Source organism: Platalea leucorodia (assembly GCF_965183815.1).
Source record: "Platalea leucorodia genome assembly, chromosome: W".
Taxonomy (NCBI): domain Eukaryota; kingdom Metazoa; phylum Chordata; class Aves; order Pelecaniformes; family Threskiornithidae; genus Platalea; species Platalea leucorodia.
In genome coordinates, this window is record NC_138859.1 from 62,918 (window position 1) to 85,031 (window position 22,114).

Consider the following 22,114-nt stretch of genomic DNA (forward strand, 5'->3'; position numbering starts at 1 on the left):
ACATAAGGAAGGGGTTTTTTATGCTGTGGGTGGTGAGACACTGGGCCAGGTTGCCCAGAGAAGCTGTGGATGCCCCATCCCTGGAAGCGTTCAAGGCCAGGTTGGACGGGGCTTTGAGCAACCTGATCCAGTGGAAGGTGTCCCTGCCCACGGCAGGGGGTTGGACGAGGTGACCTTTGAAGGTCCCTTCCAACCCAAACCACTTTGTGAGTCTACGAGTTACCGAGCAGCACAGTAACGCTGCTCCCTACACCCGGCTCCCTTTTCTCGTGAGGGAGGGCTGTCACTGCAACCACGCGCAGCTGGCCGGCTCTGGGTTTCGTGCAGAGCCTGCTCTCCTCTCAAACGGGAAACACGTCCACCAGGCACAGGGCTTCAGGGCTCTCTGCTGCTCTGCTTCAGAACGACCGTAGCGCCCACAGCAGAGGCCAAAACCCCTGAGCTAGAGAAGGCTTTCCTCACCCTTTCCTCTCCCCAGCCACTGGGAGTGCCTTCAAAGTCACCTAAAAAAGTTTCCCTGCTCCCCTCACAGTGCCAACTACGAGCACTTGTGTCCTCTCCTGCGCCTGGGTTCACGGCCATCGTCTCCCCACCTCTTCCATCAAAACCTCCCAGGCACAGGGCTTGCTCCAACCCAGGGCTGGCTGGCTCCCGCAGCACAGCCAGGGCTTGGTCCTCTAGACAAGCGCATCCGAAGTCCAGACCTCGGGATGAAGCAGCTTCCCCATCATCCCGTGAGCTGGGACAACCAACACCTAATCCTTCCCTACCATTCCCAGTACAGGGAATCCTGTATGAAGGTCCAGCAGGTCCAGGGCTGGTGTCCCTGTGCTGGCAGCTGAACAAGGAATCAAGATCATTTACATGCACCGTACACTCTGATCGGCTGTTTCGGTTGTGCGAGGTTAGTAATCATTGCTGCTGCTCTACTCTAAGTTAGAAGCATGCCTCCCGAGCGCTCGTAGCGCCAGGGTAACGACCCTTGGAAAGCACCAGCAAAGTGAAAGAGCTCAGCGCCGCGACCTCGCTCTAGCTAGAAGAATGGCAGCGTACTACAGAGATCAAATCTAAAGCACGTTAAGAGGTGCTGAGTTTAAGCACTTTCAGATTAGGATTTCAAGTCCTAAGCATCACGCTCGCTTCTGTGCAACACTCATGCATCTTTCGCTCGAAGGCGTTGGGATTTCCACCTCTCTACTTGGATGGGAACACATCCCAAAGCTTCCTTGTTATGATCACCGGCAGGGCCTCATAGGTCAGTCTTGGAAAAAGGGGGCAATTAAGGGATTTAGAGATGCTGCAGCAAGCCGGGAGCGAAGGAGGGCAGGGCATCGTCGCAGGGGCGCACCAAGAAGCGCTTCTCAGCCCTGCAGAGACAAAGCCAGCCCACTCCCCCCAGCTCTCGGGGCCCCCAGAGCAGCAAGAGGAGCCGAGGGACCAGACCTTCAGCTCTCACCAACACAAAACCTCTCTGCTTTGCACTTCCAGGAGATGCAATTGCTTCCACCCCCGGATGAGCGAGTTCAATGACATAATTAATTGACACCGGTTGGAGGAGAAACATGAGCTGAGCAATAGGGTTTTGGCACAAGACCCATTTGCCGTGACAGCCGGAGGGGGGCAGAACTGCTCCACGGCAGCCGGTCGACTATAAATTTAGAGTGATCATTACTAAGGAAACTTAAGACCTTTCCCCCCTTACTGGTGCAGCGATCTACCTACAAAGCTGTGAAAGAGAGAGGAGCTCAAGCAATGCAGCACTAACTGCTCTCAAAGCCCTCACCCAGTTTGTCTGTGGATGTGATAATATCGGCTGGAAGGGAGGAGTCCAGATCTGCATCCAAGATGCCCAGTGGGTCGAGTTGTGCTACATGATGCCCTCGAATCTATGAAATGGGCCAGGAATGGAAAGGAGAACAGGTACCAAGAGGGAGAGGGGAAAGGGAGAAAAACAAAAGAGGGGAGGGGTAAAAAAGTTAAATTACATTAGAATTAATTTGCAGAGTAATTCTCACCGACGTTTGGAGAAACAGTTACTGGCGCATCATCAAAATTTACACAACTAATGCCGAGAGGATCAAGCTTTGCAATGTGATGACCCCTGACCTGGAAACAACAACACAGGTTAGTCATTAAAACAAGTTAATTGAAGAGACATTCCTTAAAAAAAAAAAAAAAAAAAAGAAGAAAAAGAAAAAAAAAAGTTATGCACAGTTTCCCTCTTTACGTTTTCTGCAGAGCCACCCCAATTTCTGGCTGCACCTAAAGCCTGGAGAAGTCGGGTTTACATTCAGCTCCAGCACGTAGGTGTGAGTGCCACCAGCCTGAGGCCAGGCTCCGGTGGGGCGGGCGGGGGAAGGCCATCTCCTGCACAGCAGAGACCTTCCAGAACTGAGGTCCGAGGGTCTCCCACCACTTGCCTGGTGTCCAACCCGAGCACCTCCTCTCTACAGATGCAATAACTCCACACCGATGGTTTCCACTTAAGCATCATAGCAAACAAAGAGGCAATTTTCCAGATTTTGGCAGATCTGGGTGCTCTCCTGCCAACGTGGCAGCAAAACCAAGCGTTGCCACCAGCAGCAGTAGCTCCTGAAAGGCAAAGGAACGTGTCTGAGGAACATCTGCCTGTCTGGGCTGTTAGAGGTCAGCATCCTTTTGGAGAGAGGAGCCTGCAGCAGGACTCGGAGCACTCACGTTGCTCTTCTGGGAAGGGGCAGGTGCGGAAATACCAAAGAGCTTTGGCACCACGAGAGCCCTGACGGCTCCCGGTGGCAGCGGTCAGGCCAGGAGTCACCATGCTGGGTCTGAATCCGCATTGGGAGCCACAGAGAATAACGAGAGGTAACGAGGAGTTTTGCTTTTTGCCTTCAGAGGAGAAGGTGCCCGCAGACGGACCCCACCACATCTCGCTGGGCAAACTCAATTCATCTCAGTGGCCAGCACTCTCCAACTGGCAAGCCACAGTTTATTTCGTGACAGCTCCTGCTCTTCAGGCTCAGCGCCGCTGGGAGCGGGGCAGGAAACCCTACTGCCGTGGTCCGGGGCGCGGAGCCGCCCTTGCGCTGTGAAAACAGCGCTCCGGGCCATCCAATCTGTTACCAGTTAGAGAAGTCACTCGTATACGAGGGGATTACTAAACCTCTTGTACAAACCACGCATACTGATCTGACCTTATTTACCAGAAAAGCATTCCTATTCAGAGCATCCCAAGAGGATTTTAAGAAAGGATTTTTGTGGTTTTACCAGCCAAAGAGGCTGAAATCAGCCATCGACGTTAAGGCAAACTGCTAAGAAAGCACCGATCCCCCCCACGGCTCTCTGCAGGGCCAGATGACGACGTGCCTGAGCAGTGGTGGCCACACAGAAAGCTCTTCTTCTGGGCCAGCTTTGTCTGGTAACTATTTGCTCGTCCGTCTTGCAGCAAAGCGCTGGGGCTAGCCCATCGTTTAGCCATCGGCAGGACGCAAGCTCACCATGCTGTTCCCCATGGCCAAGATGCTCTCACTGGGACCAGGAGGCCACTTTGTCCGGCAAGCGGCTTTGAGCTGCAGGCACCCAGTCACTTTGACGTCAACTCAGCCATTTGCAGGTATGCAGCAAATCCTCAAGTCAGTGCGGGAGCAAGGAGAAGGTCTTTTCCCCCACAGGAGCCATGCTGCTTGTTATTCTCCACGTGCAATGAAAGCCAGGCAGAATTTTTCCCCCAACGCAAAAGACGACCACAGCAGATACTTGCAGGAAGCATCACACTCGCAGGCTCTGACCCTGATAGGGGACCTCAACCACCCAGACATCTGCTGGAAAAGCGGCAGAGCTAACTGCGAGCAGGCCAGGAGACTGCTGGAGTGCGTTGAGGTCAGCTTTCTAGTAGAGATGATGGAGAGCCCGACCAGAGGAGAGGCACTGCTCGACCTGTTGCTCACTAGGGTGGAAGAACTTATGGGAGAGGTCAAGACTGGAGGTAGCCTGGGGTGCAGCGATCATACCCTGGTCAAATTCTCAATCTTGAAGGGTACAGGACAGGTAAAAAGTAGACTCAGGAAAATCTACAGTGTCGGTGGATAAGGGAAGAGAGACTGATGGCATCTACCTGGACTTGGGCAAAGCTTTTGATACCGTCCTGCACGACATCCTTGTCTCTAAAATGAAGAGACATGGATTTGACGGGTGGATCACTCAGTGGATGAGGAACTGGCTGGATGGTCGCACTCAAAGAGTTGCGGTCAACGACTCGATGTCCGCATGGAGAACAGCGACAAGTAGTGCCCCGCAGCGGTACGCACTGGGACCAGTATTATTTAACGTCTTTATTGGAGACACGGACAGTGGGATTGAGTGCACCCTCAGCAAATCTGCAGAAGCCCCCAAGCTGAGTGGTGTGGCTGATGCTCTAGAGAGACAGGATGGCATCCAGAGGGACCGTGACAGGCTGGAGAGGCGGGCCCGTGCGAACCTCATGAAGTTCAATGAGGCCAAGTGCAAGGTCCTGCACCTGGGTCAGGGCAATCCCAAACATGGCTACAGGCTGGGCAATGACTGGATTCAGAGCAGCCCTACGGAGAAGGACTTCAGGGTATTCGTGGATGAAAAACTGGACATGACCCAGCAATGTGGGCTTGCAGCCCAGAAAGTCAAACATGTCCTGGGCTGCATCAAAAGAAGCGTGGCCAAGGGAGGGGATTCTGCCCCTCTGCCCCGCTCTGGGGAGACCCCCTGGAGCCCTGCGTCCAGCTCGGGGGTCCTCAGCACGGGAAGGACATGGAGCTGTGGGAGCGGGGCCAGAGGAGGGCACAGAAATGATCAGAGGCTGGAACAGCTCTGCTGTGAGGACAGGCTGAGAGCTGGGGGTGCTCAGCCTGGAGAAGAGAAGGCTCTGGGAAGATCTTATTGCAGCATTTCAATACTTAAAGAGGGCTTGTAAGAAAGATGCGGACAGACTTTTTAGTTCGGCCTGTAGTGATCGGACAAGGGGTGATAGTTTCAAACTGAAAGAGGGGAGATTCAGACTGGATATAAGGACGATGTGAGGGTGGTGAGGCACTGGAACAGGCTGCCCAGTGAAGTTGTGGATCAAGGCCAGGCTGGATGGGGCTTTGAGCAATCTGGTCTAGCGGAAGGTGTCCCTGCCCATGGCAGGGGTGTTGGAACCAGATGAACTTTAAGGTCCCTTCCAATCCAAAGCATTCTGTGATTCAAAAGGAAATAATGACTTGGATATGCAAGCACAGCTACAATTAAGAAGTCATTGCTGATGCCGCAGCAGAGCAGGATCACTGCTCACCTATAACTACAGGGACAATCCAGCCCGATCCAATTAAGAAATTAATTGCCTGGTGTTTTAAGTAGGTTACCCATCACAGGCAGGCTTTCCTCCTACCTTCCTACTCTTTTGTACATCCATACACTGTGCTGAACTTCCTTACCTGGACACCCCACTGCAGCTACAGCCCTACCATGATACCAGGGTAGGAAGGGAGGTGGATTCCTCACTGCAGACATCTTAGAAAAATACCTCCAAGAGCAATCACCTCCCGGCGCTGCCATTCGGAGACTGAGGAAGTGACAGGAATGCAGAAGAGGTTACGGATTTTGTGTTCAAATTGCTGACTTGGAGCTGCATCTTCCAACTACATCAGTCACCGCTTGTTTGAACTTGGCATCTGCCTGCTTGTTCCACCAGTGAGAGCTGCGCAGCCTTTGGAAACAACTCGCCAGGATCCGACCGAGCTGGAGAGATCTGGCAGGGCATTCACCTCCCAGGAAATCAGCCACAAGGGAAGACGCAGGTCCTCACAAACACGTAAACACATCCCACCTTCCACGTTCTCAAAGAAAAGCAGGGCAGTGCCCCAGTGTTGACGTTGGCACCTCGGCTGCGGAGGCGGGCAGGGCAGGGCCGCTTTCTTCAAGCCAGAGAGCAAGGCCAAGGCTGGGCAGACCTTTGGACTTGCCAGTGCTGCAGTTTTTGCCTTACCCTGTGGCCTTGTACATTGGATTTTCCCCATACCTGAGCAGGAACACGACCTGCAGCAGGTGCTTCTTTGCAGGAATAAGTGAGAAGACCACCGTCACACCTCCACAGCAGCTGGGTTTGTGAACTTCTCACCACACCCAGTTAAAGCCTCCACACTTGACAAACCAGAGTGCAACCAAAGGTGAAAGGATGACACAGATGTAGAAACTCATTTAAATGTTCTCTCCAGTTAAAATATTGGCTGGCCATCCCCTAGCCAGAGGATGTTTCCTTCCTGCTCAAAACTTGTTTCTCCCAAAAGGCTGACTTCGGCAGCATCGGTCTGAGTTGCAGCCCAGCGGCACCACCGCCCTCTTCCCCGTTGCAAATCATAAGGAAATGTTTCCTGAACTTTTATTTTAGGACCTCAGAAGTTGTCTCAGCAACATGGAGGAAGCGGGGGGGGTGTCCTATGCCACTGCTGAGTGTGGCAGGAGCCCACAGCACAGAAGCATCATTCCAGAAGCCAGCAAACCACTGCGTGTGGAAAAGACCTCCCCCTCCCTGCCACCGTAGTGGCTCTGTTTGGGTGACAATAGCTTTAATCTTCCTATTGTCCAACAAAACACCAGCTGAGCTTCTGCCCCAACACATCAGCAGCTCCTGTTAGAAACCAGGCAGCCCAGCACGCATCCTGCATGCTTTCCATGCAAAACACGTCCATCGACCGCACTGACCCCAGCCCACCCTGGCCACCACATGCCCCTCTATGGAGGACACGCTCCTCCTCGGCGCAAAGCCCGTCTCCTTACCTGATATGCCCTGATGAGAGATTGCACTGCGAGATGGTCCTCCACCAGTTTATCTACATTGGGCTGCGCTTGAACCAGGAACTGGGCTTGGGACAGCGTGGAAAGGCTGGTAGTCAGTGGAGGGGGGCTTTGGTAGGCGGTGCCCGGAGCAGCTCCGGCATTGGCATTGCGAAAGAAGATGTCCCATGACTAGGAAAAGGAAAAGAAAAGAGGCGACAGGGTCATTACCTGCCGACCAAAACACCTCCTCGCTGGGGTCTCAACTCTATCGCCACAGCGAGCAGTAAAACCCCCGGGGGCAGAGCTGCCTCCCACCCTGCGCCCCAGCTCCATGCAGCCGCTGCCGAAGGCACCTACCTGCCTTGGACAGGAGAGCACTAAAGCTCTCCCACTATTCCAGTCACTTCCCATCCATCTAGATTGTTTCTTTTGGCATGAGACCGTCTCCAAAGCCCCCCCTCCCTCGGCAGCAGCGCTCAGGACAGGACACGGGTGACAGCCCTCACCTGGCTCGGCTCTCGAAACCACTACCCTGAGCAATGAGCCCCAGCCTGGGCTTCAGGCTCTTGTTTCCTTCTCTCCAGGGCAGGAGAATGCCCTCTAAATACCCCAATATTTTCTGAAAAATATTTTTGCCCTGTAATCAAATACACCTCTTCCTCTTTTCCGTCGCCTAAATGCCCTGAGACCCAAGCCCCAGTGTAAGCCATGACGTCCAGCCCTCAACCAGCAACGGCTTTTTTTCTTTTTCTGTCCCCTCTTCAATTTTTCCCTATCCTTTCAGTGACACCGATGCCAGCGTTATGTAGATACTGCTGTGCCAGCTCTCCCGTGCCCTTAGCGAGACAGGTATCGCTCCTGTTCCCCTCCGCAGATGGGCATTTCTAGGTGTTAAGAAAACAAAGCAACTCCCCCAAAAAAAGCTCTGGACAGACTTGGTGTAACTTTGTGGTACATATCCAGCACTGCCTGAAGAGCCCAGAAGTGCCCCAGGCAGGCCAAACCCAAGTTAATCTGTCTACTTGGAGAGGCAGCAACGGACCTGGGGAAGGGGAGAGACCAGCCAAGCAAAGCCCAAGCCACGTCCTCCCTTCATGCTCCCACCCCTGCCCGCTTCCCGCCTGCCACTGAGCGGTAGCAAAGGACGAGGGCAAGGTGGAGCAGCGTCCGCGTGCCTGCACGCACCTGAGACGCCAGCTAGAGCAAACAAACCCTGTCGGATTTCCACGCTGGATTCAGCCCAAGGGCCTCTCCACCGACCAGGAGCAAGAGCCCAGCGCTCAGCCCCCTGCACACCCCTGAACCTCCTGTCTGCAGAGAGCATCAAACCCAGCCTCGGTGACGCAGAGACGGGCGAAGTGCTGCCCAGCCAGCCCCAGCATGCTTAAACCAAGTTGAAAAGAGCTGTAAGAGCAGCTCCAGTGGTGGTTTGGGGCAGAAAAAGCAGCTTTTGCACCCTGGTAGCAGGGCGGAGGGGACTGAAATGCTGACCTTTCTCAGAGGAGCACCAGCTCTCCCCCTTCCCTGGAGCTCCTCCGGCTGCAGCGCCCATCACATGCCCCAGGAAGCTATTTCCAGCCCGGATTTACCCAGACGCCCCATCACACGGCTACGCAAGGTGATTAAATTTAGAAACAGGTCACGCTGAAGGAACATAAATAAAATCTGGAACAATTTGGCACCGTAACTGATAAACAATAGCTCCCTCAAGGTGGGGGAGGCCAAAGACAGAAAATACCCGACCCCATTCTGATTGCTGTCTGCTAAAGGAAATTTCAGTAGGGAAAGAGGGAGAGCTGGTTTTTGTACGATCCTTACTCCTGGCCACTGGCGAGAGCAGCCCAAGCCCCTTCCCTTGCCCAGCTCACAGGGCCCACGGGTGCCCCAGAGGCCGTCGGCTCTGGCGAGCGGGACGGACAAGCACCCCAGGATGGGCTCTGTGCCCCTGGGATGGGGAGGAATCCGGCTGGCCGCTTTGCTCCATGGTTTAAGGTTGTTTAATGTACTGGAAAATAAAGACAGGCAAGAGAAAGGGAGCATCTGCTAGCCCAGGGAGGGGGCTGGCAGCAGTGCTGGGGAGACAGGGACAGAGCCAGCACGCAGAGGTGCTGCCTTTAGGACCCCCTCCCTGCTGACATTCAACAATATTAACCTCTTGGAGATGCAATTTGCTTCTGTTTTGAAAGCAAAAGTTCATTTTAAGCTCTCCAAACAAGGTGCGGCACCAGCTCGGTCAGCTCAGGCACTTTCGCTAAATGCTTTATTGCCCAACATAATTACAGAGTATTTCAGGCTGCCTGGCTGCCGGCTTTGCCCCCGCTGAAGGCTGTGGCCCTGATAAGCGCTATCAAAACATCAGCCTTCAAGTTGCTGACGTGGTTTCAAATTCGAGGGCCACCCTGGGGGTTTCTGGTGACCCATGGAGGTGCCTCTGGAGCTCACGTATCCCGTGGGAGAGGCTGAACAGCCCCATCAGCGTTATCCTGCTTTATCGCGGGAAGGACTTTGCCTTAATCCAGCACTTACAGAAGGCAATGGCAGTAATAAAGCTCATCAGGTTATTCCCCTCCGACCCTCGCCGTGCCCATGGCAGCCCTGCGAGCACTCCTCCAGCTCCTATACCCTATATATACAGGGTATTTTTTATATATATATATATATATATATATAGGGTATAAGCGAGCTCAGATTCACCTCATTTTTACCAGGAGGGCTCAAAGCCGGCATCTCCCCGCTCCTAACCGCACAGGCAGCCCCCGCGTCTCGGCACACTACATGCTCTCAACCCCCGGTCCCTGCTGTGACCGTCCCACAGCCACGCATCCCACCACGGCCACGGCACGAGGCGTTAGCCCAGACCAGCTTTCCTGGCGCTCCCCTGTGCCACTGCTCTTGTGCCGGCAAAGCAGGATGGGAGAGCCAGCTGACCGCAGCTAGCCCGGATAGTTCAGGCTTTAGAGGGATTTTGAGCTCAGCTCTGAGAGCGGAGCTCACCGCAGGCTTCTCAGTTGAGAACAACCCCAAAAACAGCTCATCAGGTGAAACCAGCATCTTTCACTTTGTTTCTCAGACTCTGTTCCTGGAGAAGGCTGTGGGTCCCAGCCTCCGCCACAACGCCAGCTCGGAGGTCAGGCACGCAGGGCAAGGGGAGAGGGGTGACGTCTCCCACCCACCGCAGGGCACCTCAAAACGGGCTGGGAGGTGCACGAGGGAGACGTGGCCTCTACCTCCAGCTGTGTCCCTGCTCCTTCTCCTGCTGCAGACTCCAGGGGACAGAAAGCACCCACCAGACCTGCTCCGCATGGCGGGCAAGCCACGCAGCACCTCCTGCCTCAGCAGGGAGGAGGTACAGGCAGAGCTTAAGGCTGGAAGAGGAGAAGCTGGAACCAAATTTATGGCGGGTAACCTCTGCTGAGAGCAGGGGGTCAAGCAGCGATCGATCTGTCGTGCTCTGCACATCGCCTTGTCCCTTACCAACATAAACAAGGACCTTCAGTTCTCAGGGGTGCTCGCTTTTGAAGATGGGGGATGAAACCCAAGCATTTCAAACCCTCAAGCGAGACTCCTACCAAATCCAGCCTGGGCCCCTGTTTGCGAGCAAAGGGCGCAGCCGAGGGCACCTCCCAGGGCCAGGCATGGGGCTGCGGCCTCGCTGAAGACTGCGGGTTCCTGCCATCGTGCCAGCGAAGCTGGGGTTACACAGCGCGGTCTACACGCGTTGTGGGCATATAACCACTTTCAAGATAAAAATGAAAACACTGGCATATTAAGAAGTCCATGTTAAAGACTGTTTGATGTACGTACCTACGGGGAGAGCCATGTCCCTTTACACCAGTTCAACCTGAACAAGGGGCTGCTGTTTAGGAAGGCTTGTCACAGACGTAGGACTGCAGGTATCATCTACCTGCAATCAAAGCTCTCCGGCCACCTGCCCTGAAGCAAGCAAGTTGCTCGGGGTCCTGGGGAGAAGGCACAGGCTGTGCCGAGCATCGCCAGCAGCCAGCACCGTACCCGAGTTGGCAAAGAGCCGCTCGGCCCCGCGGGGGCAGGAGGAGGGCGTCCCTGCTCCCCGGGGAAGCGGTCCCAGGAGCGAGCAGCATGGACCCCGCGGCAGCCCACCTGCACCGACCCCCCGCGCCCTCGCCTCCTCTTTCCCCAGCTCTGCTCTTATTTGCTCATCAGCCTCAGAAACTGGAGTTCAACTGAAGGACTGCAGGCAGAAAAAAAGCCTAAAATAGCCTTTTCCCCCCCCCCCCCAAGTCTTCCTTACTCTAAACAAACACTTAAGTATTTTATGCGGTTTAAACCACCAGTGCCTGCATGGAGGAAGTGAGTTCACTCTGCTCAGCCGGGACGGCGGTGCCAGCTGGAGTTCTCGTAGGTTTCTGGCGACAAAAGCAAAGAAACCCCAGCTCTTCCCTGGCTGAAGGCCTTGCCCTCACCAACAAAAAGCAGCACGGCGACGCGCAGCCGGTCTCTGCTCTGTGCAGGGAACAGATAAGCCGCAGCCAGGTCCGTGTGACAGCCTGGCTGTTTTCGGGAACTCCATCCTCGGATCTGACCCTGTGTCTAACAGGACGGAGGCCAACGCTTATCAGGGACAAGGGTGACACGCTGGGAGGGGACGCAGGCTGACGGGGACCGCTCGCGAGCCGAGAGCAGGGACAGCCGCAACCCCGATCCCGCCGCAGCGGCTCAGTGCCCCAGCGGGGACAGGGTGAGCCATGAAAAAGTGCGCAGAGAAGAAAGGGGCAAAGCAGGGAGCTGGGAAGGGATCTTGGTAAAGGGGTCACTGGAACGAGGTGGGATCCACCCAGAAGAGATGAGTCAAGTAGGAGGGTCAAGTGTGTCAGGGAGCAACAGCAAAGTCCACGCCAAACCTCAGGTATCAACCCCACCAAAAGTTCTGGGACCTGGATTTCATAGGATCACGGAACAGTTTGGGTTAGAAGGGACCTTCAAAGATCACCTAGTCCAACCCCCCTGGTCCAACCTTCTTTCTGCCAAGCAGGACACCAGCTTGATTTTGGTTAAAAAGCAGTCTGTAAGACTTGCTTTTTACATTACTAACATCAGGTTAGCTTCCTGGCAATAAGACCCCGTTTCATTTCACACTGATTTTCCTACTGCCATAAACCACTCCCAGCTGCACTGGAGTCAAAATCTTATGTCACCTCCTGCACTGCTCTCTAAGCACTGAAAAGTACTTCAAGGGACACTGATTTCCAGGGGTGACCAATACACACTTCACCATAAGCGTTGGACTGAGGGCCTGGAGAGTTGGTTGGAGCTCCACCCTTGTAGGCGCTCAAAACTTGGCCGCACGAGGCCCCAGGTGACCTGGTCGAGCTGTGAAGCTGGATGCCACCTCCAAGGTGGATGCCACCTCCAAGCTGGCCATGCTGGGGCAGAGGCTCCAGAGGCTCCTTCCAACGTAAATTCTCCTCCAATTTCTTCACCTGAGCGTGCATGAGGACTCCTGTACAGCACTGCATGCACTGCCTACCTAGAGATGAGCTGATGAAGCTACAGGGGCTACATTAAAGATGAGGCAAGACCAGCGGAGATCCAGAGGTCTGGCCTCGGGGCCCAAATACGCTCCCCAGCCAGCTGCCCCGGTTAGTCTTGATGTTTACTCTCACATCTGCTCAGAGAGACATTCAAGACCGAGCGGGGTCTGTAGATCAAAGAGCTGGTATCAAACCGCGAAGGCTCTTTGCCAAAGACACAACTGTGCCTGTCACTGGGACAAGCGTGGTGTAACCCACACTCATTTATAAATTAGCCTACAGCATTTAGATTCATGGCTTTTCATTCAATATCCTGCCTCTGAAGGACTGGGCTGCGGCACATGCGTCTGCTTGGGTAGCTTTCAAGTCGGTATTTGACAAAGGGCACAACCCAAAGCAACAAACTTTGTGCTGTCTGAGTCTGTATTGCTTGGCTCAGCCACCCGTTTGCCTCGGAAGAAGCATAAAGTCAACATTGTTTGTGAAAATCCGGCTTTGATCCTACCTTAAGACCTTTAGAGCGCCCTACAGTGCATTCTGGATGCGTAGGATCGGTGCCATTGAAAACACACTCAACGCTGATGCAAGCGTTGGGGCATGAGATTCCTTACTCACCCTTGGCTGCTCATTTAACCACCACGTCCTGGTTTGCAGACTGCTCATGTGCTACTGAATAAAGAAAATCCCTGCTCTACAGCAGGACACGTATGAAACTGTCTTTAAAACCCCCTGGGTAATGCTGAGCCTTAGTCACTAGAGGGACATTTTCCTTGTGAAACACTGGGGATGGGGAAAAATGCAGGCGGGTTTCAGAAATCCTCTTCCCAGCTGAGCCCTCACCTGCTGGACTCTGTGTTCAGCAGCTGGCCTTCTCCTCGCTGGAGGAGCTTCAGTAATTCAGATCAAGACAGACCTCTGCACATACTGCCCACAGCTGAGTTGCTTTCCCAGTTTTAAGTTTGGGAGCAGCTGGTGGGAATTCCTCTGGCCACCAGACCCAGTCCCCCTCCCCAGGCTGCAGATCAGCAGCCTGGCTTTATGCACACAAGCTCAGAGTCAAACTTAGCTACAGCCCGTCTACCCCAACATGTTACACCACCTGAAGCAAAAAGGAAACCAGTCAAGATGTGGAGAATATCCTCCCTGCCTCCCCCCCCATCCTGCCCCCCATAATAAACCCTCCTGATGAGCCATCAGAGCTGGAAAAAATAAAGCATTGGAAGCTCAATAAAGGTGGATTCCCAGGAGAAGGCATTCCTTGTATCCACTTGTGATCCAGGATGCTGCCTGTGTCCCACAAGCCCACGGTGTTCCCTCTTGAACAGAGAAACTCCTCTTGGCTCTTGCTCAAGGAATCGCTGACGTTTCTTTTGGGCAAAGCGAGGCAGAAGGACCATCCAAATCATCCGGCCCCTCCAGCTGAATCCTCCCTGGGACGTGTGCACTTACCTGAACCCACTGCTCAGACACACACAGAGAGAAGCGAAGGCGATATCCTGGCAAGGTTGCTCCTTACCTTATGTACACTTTTGGGATTTTCCAGCCAAGCATAATACATTTCCTCCACGTAGTTTGAACTAGTCCCACTCAAAAAAGGCTCGGCAGCCACCGGTGCACTGTAGCACCTGATCTGTTGAAACGTCCTGGGTGTTGCCGGCCTGTGTTGGGAAATTGTCTTTACAGTCTGCGAGGCCGTCAACGGCCTCAGCTTTGCCGCACAAGTCCTTAAGTTAAGCATGTTTGTCCTGTCGCCTCACGCACGTTCCTGTCGGGAGAGAAGGGAAAAGTGGGTTAGAAATTATTGCAGGAGAGTGCAGAGCAGAGGCCGCCCCGCTCCGTCCCCCGTCAGCCCTGAGCATGGAGAATTGAGCTTAGGATCAGTTTTTAATTCAGATCAATCCCTCCACCCCGTCCCACAGCCAAATCCCCGACAGCTTGGGAAATACAGTTTTTGCTCAAGATGCTCGGCGCAGACGGGTCCGCCTCCCCCGTCCCTGCCAGCACGGCACCGGCATCTCCCGTGGCACGACAGTGAAAGGCAGATTTGTTCAGTGGGGTACCCGACGCCAGCCTCAAACGAGCCGCTGCACGTCAAAGCCACCTGCACCTTTTTATATCGGCACCTCTGTACAAAATAAGGCATGTCTGATGGTGAAACGCAGCCCGGATTAACAGCACAAGGTATCAGGCTCCCCCAGTGCCTTCTTCTTTAGGTCCTAGCCAACAACATCGACTCCTTTTCCAACAATAAATCCATAAAGTATTCTTCGATTTCTTCTGATTTTCTGATTCTTCCTCCGAGAATCCTCTTTTTGTTTTAAACAGGAAAATCCTCTCTATGAAACTCAGATTCCAGCAGGAACTGGACACTTTGGCCCTTCAACCTCCCATTTGCTGCGACACGGCCGGTCATACGAGTTTATAGAAAAGCACTTTAAAGCGCCGTGCCCAGAAGGGTGCTGGAAAAAATTTGTTACCAGCTGGATTTTAATGCTGAACGTCACGTTTTCCTTCATGTTGAGCCGATCCAGTCTGGTGGGGCACGCTCCCCCAGGCCTGCGCAAGCCGCAGGAGGACAACTCTCATCGCACTGACCCAGTGTGGAAGCTTTTTCCATCGGTCTCTCTCCCACGCAGAAGGCCTCGGCTTTGATTTTTACTGCGTTACTCACCCCGTGACCACTCTGCTTGGCCGAGGTTTTCTTCTTGCCAGTTTGTGTCACATGCACCAGGATAAAGATGGGAAGGAACCGTCTACAGGGCAGACCCCTTGCAAAGCAGAGGTACAGTGGTGCAAAGCACTTGGGACGTGGGCTCCAGGATAGACCGCTTCATTGCCTCTCCTTAAAAGCTCAGACTCAAGAAGGCTGACGCAGTCAAAAGACCCAGAGCGGGGCTCTCCCTGTCCAGAGAGACCAGACAAGCAACCCGGAGCCAGCACAGGGCCTCTCCAAGGTCCCCCAGCAACCTCCACCTTGCAGCTCTTGGTGGGGTGCAGCCCCACAGGTCCAGGGAGGCCCGCGGTTAACCACGCTCCTCGTTATGCGCATCCGACCAACAGCCACAGCCCAAGGGACGGCGCTGGAGCCAGATCATCTCGGGGGGAGCGCTGGCACCCCGAGACAGTTCTTGGAGCTGCCCTTTCCACCCAGCTCCTCCTGCAAGAGGCAGGACCTGAGGCTGGATGTGACCCAACTGGCCGGCTTCCACATCCCCGACCAGTTTAACGAGCAGCAGCCAAATGTCAAAGCAGCTATCGTGCGTTCACCAGATCAAAATGAAGTTTCACAGCAGACTGGGGAAAAAAATTACACCTTCATTACCGGCATTTCGTCAGCCAGGCTTCCAGATTTGCCTTGCTGAATCTAGTTCTGGCTACTCAGCACGGCAGCGGCTACGCTTCCTGCCTCAAATCACAAGATTTTGGACCAAAGAGCCTGAGGAAGACCTGGGATCGCTCTAATTCAGCCCAAGTGTTTTACAGATTTACCCAAGGGAAAAAGGGAAGACCACTCATCCCTTCCACCCTGCTCGCTCACTTCTGCCCACAGTCAAACCAGGACCGTAACAGGCAAGAAACGGCAGGCAGGTGCAGGACAGCCAGCATGGCAGCACTAGATCTTTTCCTTGCTTACCCTCCTCAGATTTAAGCAGCAAAACACACAGAGATATTTTAGAGAGACAACTGATTTGGGTGTCGGCGCACGGGCACGCACGCGGCAGGGAAAAAGCTTTCGGACGAAAGTATCAGCGGTGTCTCCAGCTTTGGTGTCTGGTTTCGGTGCTGCCACTCAGCAGTGTCCTGGTGACCTCTCTGGAAAACAGCGGGGTTAATGCCAGGCTTTGACCCAAAAGGAGCAGAACCAGGCGGTCTTTGAGGGCCTCTCGCAGAAAGGGTTGGCTTCCCAAAGGCGCAGGAGCCTGTGCTGTGCCGCAGACTGGGGCGAGCTCGGAGCAGGGATGTCTCCGAGGTAAATCAAAATAGCGCACGATGACCAGGAGGACATAGGGAACCAAGCCCGAGATAACCGATATAGGGGTGACACATGAACACAAGGTTCACCCACAGAGTTACAGCTGGGGAGGGTTAAGGAGAGGCAGCCTGGGCTCGTCAGCTGGGCCCTTGTGGCAACAGCCGGATCACAACCAAAATTTCACCGCGAGGTCGAACAGCAATATTCATAACAGATTAACGGCTGGGGCAGGCAAGAGTGTACCGTTAAGCAGATTAAGGCACTAAATTTGAGCTCTGGCAGCCGGAATCCACAACACCTGCCCCAGAAGGCAGTTAGCTGGGAGCTGCGCTGGTTTTTGGGGGTTTTGGGGGGGTGGCGGAGGGGGGGCGGTTAAAATCAGCAAAATTCACCGTTAAAGGAGGCAGCGGGGCCCGGGCCATCCCAGGGCCGCGGGCTCCCGGCCCAGCAGCTCCAGCGCCAGGCGCCTCCGGGCCCGGGGCAGCCGAGGGCCCCGGGGCAGCCGGAGGCAGCCGCTGACCCTCTCCGGGGGGGGGGGGGGGGGTGCACCGTCGAAACCCCCCGCCCGTCCGAGCCCTCCTGGGCCGCCCCGGGAGGCCCCGCCGGGTCGGAGCGGGGGACCCACCCGCCGGGCGGGGCGGACCGGGGCACCCTGGGCGCGGCCCCGCGGCGGGACCGGGGGTCCCGGGGGTCCCCACGTGCGGGCGGGCGCGGGAAGGGGGCGCGGCACCCCCAGCCCGCCGGGCCCGCCCCCGCTCCGCAGCCGCCAATCAGCGCCCGCCGCCGCCGCCCGGGCTTCGCGCCCCTCGCCGCCTATAGGAGCGGCGCCAGGCGCCGAGCCGCCCTCCCATTGGCCGCGCCGCGCTGCCCTTCTAGCAGCGATCCCGCCCACCCCCCCCCGCCCCGAGGCGCCCGGGCGGCGGCGCCAAGGACACCGGGGAGCGGCCGCGGCCCCCCCAGCCCGGCGCGACCCCCGCCCTCCCGGCCCCGGCCCTCGCCCCGGCCCGCCCCGCTGCAGCCCGGCGCTGCCCCGCCGCCCGGGCCGGCCCCGCCGCGGCACCTACCGGCACGTCCGTCCGCCCCGCTCCCGGCCCCGGCTCTGACAGCGGCCCCCAACCGCCGGCTGCCGCCCCGCCCCGCGCCGCCCCGCCCCGCACGCTGCGTCACCGCGTCGCCACGCCCCCCTCGCCTGCCGCCACGCCCCCCCGAGCCCTTCCCAAGGCGCCTGCGCCACCGCCTCCGCGCGCCGGACAGGGGGGCTCCAGGGGCGGGGCTTGGGCGGGGGGACCAGGGTGGGGCGGTCGCCATGGTGACCAGCCGCCGCCCCCGCCTCGGGCCTCGGCGCCACGGCCACCACGGCCTGGGGACCCTCACCATGGGGACCCCCACCCTGGCCTGGAGACCCCGCCACGGCCTGGGGACCCTCACCCTGGCCTGGGGACCCCCACCATGGGGACCCCCACCCTGGCCTAGAGACCCCGCCATGGCCTGGGGACCTCCAACATGGGGACCCCCACCCTGGCCTGGGGACACTTGGTATGGCCTGGGGACCCCCACCATGGCCTGGGGACCCCATCATAGCCCAGGGACCACGACTGTAGTCTGGGGACCTCTTCCATCACCTGGGGACCCCCTCCAGGGCCTGGGGACCCCACCATGGCCTAGGGACCCTCACTATGGCCTGGGGCCCCCCGCCAGGGCCTGAGGACCCCCCACGGATTGGAGGACCCTCCAGCGTGGGGGACAGGTGGGGCTGGCCGGGGGCGCAGGCAGGAGGGGCGCAGGCAGGAGGGGCCCGGGGAGTTTTGGGGCTGCTGGCAGTTTCCTGCCGGGTGAGTCACGGCCACGGCAGCTCCGAGCCGCGGAGCCCCGCGGGGCCGGATGGCGCTTTCGGGAAGTGAAACGGGCACCAGGAAAACACCCCAACAGCCCGCGGCCACGCAAGCCCGGCCACTCACGTCCCCGGCCCAGGCAGCGGGACGGCGACAAGGACTGTCCCCAGAGGCACCGTGTCCCCAGGGGCCGTGTCCCCAGGGTGGCGTGGGCGGGCACAACGGACCGAAGGGACAGCGGGGTCCTGCGCCCTCTGATACTGGGGCGGTGGTTTTGTCCCCCCAAAAAAGCAGGGTTCTTTCACCTGGTGTGCAAAAAGCCGAGTGACACACAGAGTCGAGGTGTGGATTCCTTCCATGTCTGTGCAGAGACAGGCGGTAACCCCACAAAGCCAGCGCACCTTGGTTAGCGTGCGGTGACGTTTTATACATTCATAGTAGCTGTTCTCGGTGTTCTGCCGTTCCACATATTCATCCTTGCTTCTACTCGTTCTCACAAGCCTCGTCTCCGCTTAAGGGTACAGCATGTTTTAAATTTACAGCGCACGCTCAGTGGGTAGGGGTCTTTGCTTTGCCAGGGGCTTCATTGCCAGAGGTGTGGTTTTTGCTATATTAATCGGGATCGTTCACTTATGGTTCAAGTGATTCTCACTTCGGCTTTATCGGCAGCCTTGTTTTCTCGTGTTTATCTTGGTATTTCCTTGCTTGACTGCTTTATGGTGTCCTCCAGTTTCTTCTCTCAGGCCAGGTGTCTCCGGTGACTTAATCCTTGGGTGGCAGCTTCTCAGCCCCAGGACCTGGAGACTCCTCTCTACCAGTCTTTTGTTTCTTCTTCCTAATTAGAAGTTCCTCATTAGCCCGCTTCTATCAGTTCCAGCGTACTGACTACAGTGAGGTGACGGAAGGGGCTCTGCTGGCCACGGTGCCATGGGCCCGGGCAGCGCAGGAGGAAGCCATGGGGAAATGGCGGAGCAGCAGCGTTTGCGCCACCGGCCCCTTCCGGGGCAGCTGCGGTCCCCGGCCCTGACGAGGTTGGGCGTCATCAGCGGGATGGGGCTGGGGCAATCCCTGCTGGGTCAGCCCGGCTGCCAAGGGCCGGCACGCAAGCACCGACCCCAAACGTGGCCCCTGCTCTCTGCCCCACGTGCCGGCCCTGGAGCATCGCCCTGCTCTCCGCCCTGCGCAGCAACCCCGCAGCATCCCGCCCGCTCCGCCCTGCACACGCGCCCTCGCTCAGCCCCGCGGCGCTGCCCGCGGGCAGCCAGGCCCCCAGCCTCCCCAGTCTCACCGGGGAAATTGGGCAAACCCGGGCATTGCGAAAGGTGGAAATCCCGCTCTGACGGCGCTTCCTTCCAGCAGCCCTTGAAAACCCGCTGCGCCGACGCCGCAGAGCACCCAAGAGACGCTGCAGGCAGGACAGGCAGGAGCAGGCAGCCAAGCGCCGCGGCACTCGACAGGTACCAGCAAGTCTCTGCCCAGATTTTTGCAATCAGCAGTGGAGATGGCGTTCGTCCCCGATTTGGACACACTGGAGAGCAGCAGGTAAGCGTGGCCGTGCCGGAAGGTACGCTGGGGACATGATCCCGCCCTGGTGCCATGGTGGCCCTGGCTTCACCACCTCCCTTTGCCTTTCAGCCTGAACGAGGAGACATTTTATGACCCCGACTGCCTCTGCCCGCAGAAGGTAACACGGGTGGTGGGAACGGCGAGACCTCCATGGGGTCTCCAATGGGGAAGCCGGGCTCTCACCCCACGTCCCCTTTCCTCCCCAGAAACCCCACCTGGACTTGGAGGTGACATCACCCGGGGTGGACATCCAGGTGACGGTGAACCAGGGGCACCCTGTCAGGACCTTTCGCCAGGCTGCCGTCCTTGTGGTGGCTGTGACCAAGCTCCTGAAGCGGCCGGCGCACAAGGACTTTGCCGACAGTGACCTTGGTGGCTTCCTGGATGATATTTTCGGTATGGGGGGTGGTGTCGGGGGTGTCACCCCAGCCAGGGGATGCTCTTGGGGGATGCTCTTGGGCCCGGGTGCAGCAGCATCCCCCTGACCGTCTCCCTCCCCGCAGAGCCCATCTCCTTCCAGTGGATCGAGGGCAGCTACGCTGGGGCGCCTGTCTACCGCTACACCCGCTCCCAGTCCTTCGACATCCTCGACATCGACAAGAAGTGCTTCGTGCTGGAGTCGCCCACCCAGCTGGTGGCCCTGCACCTGCAGGGACCCTCTGCTGGGCGGAAAGGTGAGGGGACCCGGTCCCGACCCAATGTCCCCGTCCCCAACCCCGAGACCACCTGGGAGCCACCCCACAGCCCCGAGACCACCGTTAACCCGTCCCTTCTCTCTGCAGTGAAACTCAACATCGCTCTGTACCGTCCCCGGTCATCGCAGGGCGGCCTGGGGACCGGGCGGATGCCAGTGGCATTGGGCATCAAGGGCTACCAACTCTACATGTCGTGCGTGATGAGCGGCGCCAAGCCTGTGCTGCAGCTGGAGGTGAGCGGGGAGCCCGCTGGGTCCATCCCCCCTGGGGCTGGGGGCTCCATCCCACCCTGAACCCTGTTTTACCCCTCTGGTTGTAGGAAGCTGACATCAGGAGGGACATCGAGAGCACGGAGCTGACCCGCTTCATCTTCTACCGCCTAGACAGCCCGAACGATAAGACCACCCGCTTTGAGTCGGCCGCCTTCCCCGGCTGGTTCATCTGCACCTCCCTGCAGCCCCGCCAGCCCGTCGGCATCACCAACCAGCCCGACCAGGTCAACATCGCCACCTACGAGCTGAGCTGAGCGGGCACTGAGGAGCCCCTGCACCCAACCCAACCGGCAGTGGCCGGTTTTCAGGCTGTATGTACCGAGTACAAACCCCCCAGCTGGGACCCCTGTCCTCCCCATCTATTTCATGTGAAATAGCAGCTCTGGGCCCCGTGGGCCCGAGTCACCCTACTTTGGACATGTTTATTGTGTCTGTCCAGTGCTTTTATACTTATTTATTGCGTCCGCCCCTTGCTTTTAACTTATATAAATTTTATTGGAAATATTGTGGTTTTGTTATTGAGAATGGGGGTATTTGTTGGTGATGGAGGTGGAAACAAAAGGTTTCCCGGGATGGCATCGCTCAGCTTGTTGCTCTCACAGGGGTTAAATGATGTGAGAGTGGTTTACGAATGGGAAAATCCCACTCTTTCAGCTGCTTTTGGGGGGGTCTCCAGGTCTGGGCACAAAGCCCAGGGGGTGGGGGTGACCCTATGGCCCAGGGGCCACCCTGGCTCGGCCGGCCCCACGCGGGACCCTCCGCCACCCCGTCCCCGCCTGCGGCAGGCTGACCCTGGCTGGACACGAGGTGCCCACCAAAGCCACGCTACCGCTCCCCTCCTCTGCTGGGCAGCGGAGAGAAAACGCAACGAATGGCTCCTGGGTGGCGATAAGGGCAGGGAGAGATCACTCACCAGTTAGCGTCACGGGCAGGACAGACTCGCCTTGGGGAAATTAGTTTAATTTATTACCGATCCACTCAGAGCAGGGTGAGCGGGGGGCGGCTGGGGAGGGCGTCCCACGGGGGACGGGGCCACCACCGACCGTGGGCGCGGCGGCCGGAGCACGGCCCGGTGTCTCCGGCAAGGCGCCAGCGCGGGAGGGCCGCGAGGTGACGAGGGAGAGGATCAGAGCGGCCAAAGCCCAGCGGGGACTTAAACCGGCTGTAAAGGCAGCAAAAAACGCTTCTACAAATACATTAGCGAGAAAAAGAGGGCTAAGGAGCAGGGGAAAGGCGGGAGGGAACGGCTGAGGCTCTTAACGCCACCTTTGCCGCAGTCTTTAACGGTCAGAGCAGCGGCCCTCGGGGTACCCGAGCTGGAGGGCGGGGATGGGAGCAGGATGAAGCCCCCGTAGTCCCAGGGACAACGGCCAGGGACCCGCTGCCCACGGGGCGCGCTCAAACGCGACGCCCGGGGAAGGGGAAAAAGAAAAGGAAGGGGAAAAAGAAAAGGAAGGGGAAAAAGAAAAGGAGGGGGAGAGGGAGACGGGGGGGGGGG

The 22,114-nt window shown here is 57.3% G+C and overlaps 2 protein-coding genes across 7 annotated transcripts in view; one reads left to right on the plus strand and one right to left on the minus strand.

Annotated features, from left to right (window-relative positions):
• LOC309601871 (2-oxoglutarate dehydrogenase complex component E1) overlaps positions 1 to 17,401 on the minus strand; it is a 35,865-nt gene extending 18,464 nt beyond the window's left edge. For 2 of the 6 annotated variants that reach the window (XM_082335099.1, XM_082335096.1), the window contains exons 1-4: positions 17,316 to 17,401; positions 13,795 to 14,043; positions 6,769 to 6,957; positions 1,784 to 1,886 (exon numbers count right to left, since the gene is read on the minus strand). In XM_082335099.1, coding sequence (XP_082191225.1) covers positions 1,784 to 1,886; positions 6,769 to 6,957; positions 13,795 to 14,016 — 514 coding nt within the window. In that variant the 5' untranslated portion in view covers positions 14,017 to 14,043; positions 17,316 to 17,401. Of the gene's footprint in view, positions 1 to 1,783; positions 1,887 to 1,985; positions 2,107 to 6,768; positions 6,958 to 13,794; positions 14,044 to 15,912; positions 16,092 to 17,315 lie in introns of those variants that run through there. The other 4 variants (XM_082335100.1, XM_082335098.1, XM_082335097.1 and 1 more) reach the window with 3 other exon arrangements.
• A 2,127-nt stretch (positions 17,402 to 19,528) lies between these two features.
• Positions 19,529 to 20,870, plus strand: LOC309601562 (interleukin-1 beta-like; the record flags this gene model as incomplete). Its single annotated transcript, XM_082334626.1, has 6 exons — positions 19,529 to 19,625; positions 19,719 to 19,767; positions 19,856 to 20,045; positions 20,153 to 20,323; positions 20,432 to 20,577; positions 20,664 to 20,870. Exons 1-6 carry the CDS (start codon positions 19,585 to 19,587, stop codon positions 20,868 to 20,870), a joined length of 804 nt encoding a protein of 267 aa, XP_082190752.1. The 5' UTR covers positions 19,529 to 19,584.
• Between the last annotated feature and the right edge of the window lie 1,244 nt (positions 20,871 to 22,114).